This window comes from Trachemys scripta, chromosome 24, assembly GCF_013100865.1.
Source record: "Trachemys scripta elegans isolate TJP31775 chromosome 24, CAS_Tse_1.0, whole genome shotgun sequence".
Lineage (NCBI taxonomy): Eukaryota > Metazoa > Chordata > Testudines > Emydidae > Trachemys > Trachemys scripta.
The window spans coordinates 4,012,667-4,020,734 of NC_048321.1; the positions used below are offsets into that span (position 1 = coordinate 4,012,667).

The following is an 8,068-nucleotide window of genomic DNA, read 5'->3' on the forward strand; positions in this document are numbered from 1 at the left end:
ACGCCATGCCTCCTCTTTCCAGAGCCCAAGCCGCTGCAGGAAAAGCCTCTCACTCTCACCTGAAGAAGCTTTGAGATGCCCCATACAGGTTCTGGGGCAGCTGAGGAGTTGGTATGTGTTACTCAGCTTCTGGGGCTCATCAGTAATCTCTCTGGAGTCCAGGGAGATTACTGATGAACCCAGGAAGCTGAATAGCAGATACCGCCTCCTCAGCCGCCCTGGAACCTGCATGCGGCATAATAGATCAAAAAACCCCCCTAACCTATTATACCCGCCACCCATGTGTACACTTCAATACTACAGTCACACAGCTGCACTGCTGTTGTGCTTCAGTGTAGACACACCCTTTGCCAACAGGAGGGGTCCTGGTCAATGGCCACGGCTCCTGGATGCACCTAATAACCAACGTACAGCGCCTAACACCATGGGTTCCTACTCCACAGCTGGGGATCCTGCCAGGCATCTTTTCACCATCCAGGGCCTGATTCCCCATTAAACCAAGGCCTCTTTGCAATGCTCTAGCAGGGGAAAGGAGCCTTGGAGTGGGTCTCCTGTTTTGCAGGTCACTTTTAATTTCACTTCTAACTCTGTGGTTAGTTAATTAAGGCTCCTTAAGAGCTTGCAGATGCTCAGGTGAAATGGACGATTTAAGTGCAGTGTTATGGTTTGAAGGAGAAGAGTCACCACTAACTGTTTTGTTTCTACCTTCCATGCTCTGCCCTGTCTTATGCACATATTGGGTGGAGGGATACCCATTATACGTTGAATGGGCGAAGGGATACCCTTTATGCAAATCAGTGATGAGTCTGGTGACACTGCACCACAGCCACTGACATCACATAAGAAGGCACAGTCAGCCAATCAGCATGTGGCTATAAGATGTGCTCATATTCCACGGCAGACACACCTGGGGATAAGATACTGGGGGACCCTCGGGCAGAGCTGAGGCCAGAAGCCAGCCCGGTGTGGATGGGAGTAACCCGCTCTGAGGTGTGGGCAGAAGCTGGTTCCCTGGGGTATTAAACAACACCAGCCTGAACCATCTCTGCACCCAGAGTTTCCTGGGGAGGGCAGGTGGGTGAGGGAACTCAGAGGCTGGGAGTGAGGACATCTGAGTTCGACGTACAGCTCTGGGAATGGAGTGGGGTCTAGTGGTTAGAGCGGGGTGGGACTTTCACCTTTAATAATGTAACTGTCAGAGTAAGGGATCTTCGCTCAGTCTGACCCTCAGCTTCCATCTTCTCTCAGCCCCACTGGGAGTCACCAACTTCCTCCTTGATGGCTCTTCCCCATTCTGTGGTGCTGGCGTTGGTGAAAGATTCCTCCTTGCTTGTTACCTCACAGGACCCTTTGGTGCAGCAGAAATGGCTTCACTTCTGCTCTCGCTTCAAGCCCACGCCCTTCCCCCAGCCAGCCCATGCTGGTGTCTGATGCTCTGGGAAGCCAGAGGGGTGGGAGCTGCCATAGGCCAGGCCAGAGGAGATAGAGGCTGGGGGAGTGGGGGGGATCCCAGCCGAAGAGAGGTCTGGAAGTGAGGGAGAGGCAGGAGCTGTGATAGCCCAGGCTGGTGGAGATCATAGAATCATAGAATCATAGAATCATAGAATCATAGAATATCAGAGTTGGAAGGGACCTCAAGAGGTCATCTAGTCCAACCCCCTGCTCAAAGCAGGACCAATTCCCAGCTAAATCATCCCAGCCAGGGCTTTGTCAAGCCGGGCCTTAAAGACCTCCAAGGAAGGAGACTCCACCACCTCCCTAGGTAACGCATTCCAGTGTTTCACCACCCTCCTAGTGAAATAGTTTTTCCTGATATCCAACCTGGACCTCCCCCACTGCAACTTGAGACCATTGCTCCTTGTTCTGTCATCTGCCACCACTGAGAACAGCCGAGCTCCATCCTCTTTGGAACCCCCCTTCAGGTAGTTGAAGGCTGCTATCAAATCCCCCCTCATTCTTCTCTTCTGGAGACTAAACAATCCCAGTTCTCTCAGCCTCTCCTCATAAGTCATGTGCTCCAGACCCCTAATGGAGGGGGGATGGAGGCCAGGGTGGGAATCTCCAATGAGGGGGAACTGGATTCATGGGAGGTCAGAGGGGAGGGAGCTGCCATTGGCCAGGCCAGAGAAGATGAAGGCTGGGATGGGGTTGGGTCTCCGGGAGGAGTTGCCCAGAGACAAAGACCTAGATGAGGGTTTCAGCGGTTCAGCATTCCCAGGAACTCAGACAAGAACTGGCTTTTCCCTCTGTAAGACAGGGGCTGCAGCAGCTTGCCAGAGCCGACATGGCCTCACAGAGCAGTGAGGACATCATCAAGCTGTCGAGGGAGGAGCTGGAGGCCCTGAAAGCTGCCTTTGAGGAGGGGAACCTCGCTGGAGTGGCCTCCAGGCTGCAGGAAATGCTGGAGTCGCTGGAGAGCATCCAGCTGGATGTGGGCATCACGGGTGAGACCGGCTCCGGGAAGTCGTCCTTTGTCAACGCCCTGCGGGGCCTGGGCGATGAGGATGCAGGTGCCGCCCGCACCGGTGTGGTGGAGACCACCAGGGAGCCGACTCCATACCAGCATCCCTGGTACCCCAACGTGACCATCTGGGACCTGCCGGGGATCGACACACCCGATTTCCACCCCAATGCCTACCAGGAGCAGGTTGGCTTCTCGCGCTACGACATCTTCTTCATCATCGCCTCGCAGCGCTTCACCGCCAACCACGCTGCTCTGGCCCGCCACATCCAGGCCATGGACAAGAGTTTCTACTTCGTCCGCTCCAAGGTGGATGTAGACCTGGATTCCTCCCTCAGGCGCCGGCCATCCAGCTACAGCGAGGTGGGGGTGCTGCAGGAGATCCGGCAGAACTGCCTGGAGGGTCTGCGGGCCCAAGGCATCCGCTCGCCCCAGGTCTTCCTCCTCTCGGCTTTTGATCTCAGCAAGTACGACTTTCACCTCCTGGGGGAGACGCTGGAGAGGGAGCTGAGCCACCACAAGCGGCACGCCTTCCTGATGGCCCTGCCCAACATCTCCCTGCACATCCTGGAGAAGAAGAAGGCTGCCATGCTGAAGCAGATGTGGCTGGTCTCCACCATGGCCTGTGGTGTCCATGCCGCGCCCATCCCAGGGCTCCTGATCTCCTGCGATGTGGACATCCTGGCCAGGACCCTGCAAGGTTACTGCAAGAGCTTTGGCCTGGATGATGACTCTCTGGAGAAGCTGGCAGCAAAAGTGGGGCAGCCGGTGGGACAGATGAAGGCTGTTATCGAGGCACCACTGGCCAAGGAGATCTCCAACAGCCTGGTGGTGCAGCTGCTGATACAGGCAGGTGGCAAGGTGCCAAAGCTATCCAAGGAGGTGCTGCGCTCTGTCCCTGTGCTGGGCTCCATGGCCTCTGGAGCACTGTCTTTTGCCACCGCTTACAAGATGCTGAGGAGTTTCATGGATGAGGTGACTGCCAGTGTCCAGAGGGTGCTGATCAAAGCCTTCGAGGTGGATGCTGAGAAATGAGCCAGAGAGGAAGAGAGAGAAAGATCAAGACACCTTCTAGGGAGGGAAAGTGGAGACAGGACCCCGACATCCCCAGGAAATCCCCCGAGCTTCCTACCAAATGTCAGAATTTCATTCCCTAGCTGGATAGAAAATACAGCAATGAATTTCTAAAGATTCTGTTGCAGTTACTTTGCTTTTTAAACCTCAAATATCAGATCTGGTTCTGCTCTCACTGACACTGGTGCAAACCGTAAATCCATTGTAAATATGTTATCATAAACTGGGGGTATCGTCACTATCAGTAAACACCTAATTGAAAAATGGGCATAACTCTGGTGTAAACTGGGAAGAACTCCATTGTACATACATAGTTTAAAGCTGTGAGGAGCTCCATTAGATGTAAACCAGAGACAGATTTTAAGTGAGTACAAGCAGTGAGGCATAAAAGTCAGAAATGGTTACAAGAAAAATAAAGATAAAACACTTACTAGTGTTTAATTTACCAAACTGTATTAGATTCAAGCAAAGTTTCTCACCGCATGCTCCAGCAGATTACTGACCGAATTCTCAGATCAGGAGCTCTTCCTTGGAGTCCAACGGCTGTTCTCCTTTGTCTTCTTAGGTATGATGCCAGAGACAGACAGGGAGTGAGATGAGGGGTGTCTTGGGGTACCCACCCCTTCTTTTTCTAGTCCTGACCCCCTTTGAGAAGCATTTCCAGCTGGGAGCCAGGCGACAGGCAGGCTGGTAGAGAAAGAAAATTTCAGGCTGTTTCTTTGCTATGCTGTAGATTTTTGTCCCTGTCCCCTTCCTCGCCAAAGAATGGCCACTTAGCAGGTATGTTCATCAGCCTTGTTGACTGATGGCTGAGGAGTCAGTTTGCCCTTTGTCTCTGAGGAATTGTTTAGCCACTCCCCGGACTAATCTGGGAAACACACTTCAGTCATGATTTCAGATTATGTCCATAACTTTACATATAACGCTGCTACGTTAATTTTGCCATGATGTTACCGATCAGCAAGTTATCAGTTTTTAACTGATACCTCACAAGGCATACCTTGTACAGACACTCTTACAATAGTCTGTAGGGTGTGAACACTGGTATTTTCTGTCACAATGGGGCACCGACACACCCCAGACATGAGACACATGGGACTAAAGGATACTGGTGAGTAGACAGTGGGGACTGGAGCAGAAAGGGTATTATACTGCAAAGAGACAACTGTGTGATCCTGTGGTGAGTGGGAATCTAGCGATCTAGGTTCTAGTCCCAACTTTGCCACTGAGCTGCTGGATGACCCCAGGCGAGTCCCTTCTAGTCTTTGGGCCTCAGTTTTTCTCTGTAAATTGGGATACTGATGCTGATTCCTTTTGGAAAGCACAGCACTTTTGATCTGGGTATCCCAGATCTCGTGCTGTGCGAGAGCGAACCATTCTAACTGAAAGATGAACAATGACAAATTAAATAAATTCTTCTGATTGTTCTTAGTGGCCAGAGGCATTTCTGAACATCAAGCATGTGACGGTGTGGGAATGTTCCATAATATTTTGTATTAATATTGTGCGTGCCTCAGTTTCCCCTATATGGTGCTTGGTTAACTAGGTAGTGGGAAAAGGTTGTTTGCTCATTGCAGAGACCCAGCGATACAGACGTGACTGATGTCTAGCTGTTTAGAGCCTGGAGCCCCAAGCCCATGGAGAGTCTGAGAAGACAAAGGCCACTCGAATTGCCCAGACATTTGGCACTTAGCGATTAATGACCATGGATGGCCTACCCTCCGCAGGAAGCCAGTCAGGTGTGACCAACTGGAGAACAAAGGGCTAAGGAGGTGAGGTCAGGTGACAATGTTTGCCCTGGAACAGAAACAAAGTATGGAAGAAGGGCCCAATGGGGATGTGAAGTGTGGGCTGCTGGAAGCAAGAGACGCTCCTGGACTGGGACTGAAGAGGGGTCAGAGGGCTCTGTGCTTTGGGCTGACCCAGATGGACCAGGCTGTAACTTTCAGTTCTCTTGGCTAACCAAGGACCTGCTACACTGTGTTCCAGATGGCTAATAAACCCTGCTGCTCTCACCACGCTGGCTGAGAGTCACTGCGCATGCTGAAGGTGGGGGTGAATTGCTTCCTTTGGGTGTTCAAGTCTGTCTCAGGGTCCAACTCAGCTGGACTCGTGTGACGCAGGGATGCTGAAGGCTCTGAGGTTCGGCCTAAGGTGGCGGTGAATCCAAGTGGCTTCCCCTAGTGAGAGCATGACCCTAAAGCCGGTTGGGTGTAGGGACTGTTCCAGAGCTGTGACAAAGGGCAGAGACACTGCTTAAATGAAACCTAAATAGCCACGTTCCTGCTTTAACCTGTCTTGTTATTATAGCAGTGGAGGATCTACAGAGCTGCAACTTCCTTCTTGGCTTCATCAGGACCAACTCCACCACCTGAATCAACACTCAGCCCCAGCATGCAAATAATCAGTGATAATGCAGTAATATCAGGCCCGTCATGTGCTATTGCATCAACCTGGAGTTTCCTGGGTGGACAGCCGGAGCTTGTTTTGAAGGGCAATACATTCAGATACCTGGAACATGAACTAGATTTGACCCTGTTTAATGTTTCTGCTGGAAACCCTCTGCCCAGCCCCTGCATACGTGGCTGGAGAGTTCTGGTATTTGTAAGCTGTGTTTGCTTTTATTGGGTGGCTCCACTCCCTTTAAAAGTTAGATCTGCGACTGGTGCATCAGAGGAATCGCTCTGTCTCTCTGGTCAGAAGCTTCTGATGCTGAAATCTGCTGTTAGACACCTCAGCGACACTGGAACTGGGAATCAAGTGAGTCCTGACCCTTCCCTTAGTACATTACTCTGCGATGTCACGTAGTTGTGATATGTCAACACGACAATAGTAGCTTTAAAAAGCCCAAGACATTGTTGGTTTCTCTACATCTGTAAAATGAGGATAACACTACTGAGCTGCTCTGTAAAGTGCTTTGAGATCTACTCATGACAGCACTAGACATTATTATTACACAGCATCAGCATGGGTTTGTCTGGCTCCCCAGCACCACAGCACACATGAGCCTCAATGCACTAATCCTCAGAGCACCTGGTGAAGTAGGGACGGTTCTCGCCCATTTTACAGCTGGGGAGCTGAGCCCAGAGAGAGCCCATCACCTGCCCAAGGAGTCAGTGACAGAGGGGGGAATTGAACCCAGCTCTCCTGAATCTGAGCCTTAACAAGCCCCCTCTGCCTGCCTCTAGCACTGGGCAGCTGTGCTGCAGGGCCCTTTGGCTGGGCTTGTGAAGCTGTGGCCATGCAGTGGGAGGGAATATGCCAGGGCATGAGTGAAATGTGCTGGCGTCAGTTCTGCTGCAAAGCAAGGAGAGAGACTCCTAGAAAAAAGTCTGAATTGGGGTTTGGGTATTGATCCCCTCACTTCCCTTCCCTGGACCTGATCCCAGCGCTGACTGGAGCCAGTGTGAGGCATTCCATTGACTTCAATGGGCTTCAGGTCAGGGTCTATCTGCCTCAGTCTCCCCAACTACAAAATGGGTATACTGAGACCTGTCCACCCTGCAGTGTTGATGCGAGGCTCAGTTAGCAGAAGAAGTGCAGGAGGAAGGCTTGCTCTGTGCACATGATGCTACCTGGAGTCCTCCCAGTGTCCCGTGCAGCACTCCCCTGGTGCTCCCCTCCCAGCCCTGCTCACCTCAGCTTCCCATCCCACAAGCCCATCACTGAACCATTGCTGAGCCCTCAGTGGGCTCTGAAGATGAAAACTGCTCTAAGGATGTCACTGCAAGGCCATCCCCACTCCGGCAAACTCCCGCTGAACTCAAGGGCTGCAGGGAGTTAGTGCCAAGGGCAGGTTATGCAGAGAGCCAGGGCAGCCCTGGGAGCAGGAGATCTGGGGAGAAGCCACCCCCCCACCCCCACCTCCTGTGCTCTGTGACACTAACTAGCCCCAGCCTGGCTATTAACCTGTTTTCTCTGCTGCAAAGTCAACAATGAAGCAACTCGCTCTCCTGCTGCTCCTCATCTCAGTGACCAGGGCGACCCCTTGCGGTAAGTGGCTGTTTCGTTTTCCTCTTCTGGGAAATAATTCTCCCGAACTCTGACCCTGCCTCTGGGGCCAGGGCTGTGATACATGCAGGGGAACAGCTGGGCGGGTTGCTGCAGGGGAGGCGTTGCTGATACACAAGTGAGGCAATAGCAACCCCAACTGGCAGGCAGCCTCCTTCCACCCCTGGTTCATAATGTTGCCAGCACAGAGTGCCTGAGGCAAAGCAACAGCGGGGTTCGTTGCCCGGTGTGCTTCGCGCCAATAAACACACCAGGGGGAGAAGCAAACAAAGTTTATTTGGGATCCCAAAGCGGTGCTAGGAGACAGGCACGTCTCAGATCAAGCACACTAACAGGAACAGTTTTTCTTCTTTTATACATTTTGCAGTTAAGCCTCACCCCCCCTTTCCCCTCTAGCCCTCCCTTTCTCCCCCCCCCATTCCTCCCTCTACCCCTCCCGTCCCTGGTAATAGTTACTAAGCAAATAACGATTACATTTAAGCAGTTAAGTCATTCTTGGCAGCTATAAGCCTAGCTTGTTAG

The 8,068-nt window shown here is 52.2% G+C and overlaps 1 protein-coding gene across 1 annotated transcript; it reads left to right on the forward strand.

The window, feature by feature from the left end:
* The first annotated feature begins 2,188 nt into the window (after window positions 1–2,188).
* Window positions 2,189–3,496, forward strand: LOC117869646 (interferon-inducible GTPase 5-like). The gene has a single exon (XM_034756646.1). The coding sequence runs from the start codon at window positions 2,189–2,191 to the stop codon at window positions 3,494–3,496; it is 1,308 nt and encodes a 435-aa protein (XP_034612537.1).
* The last annotated feature ends 4,572 nt before the right edge of the window (window positions 3,497–8,068 follow it).

Coding starts and splice junctions, on each gene's coding strand:
- LOC117869646 (XM_034756646.1), top strand. CDS start 2,189: ATGAGGGTTTCAGCGGTTCAGCATTCCCAGGAACTCAGACAAGAACTG.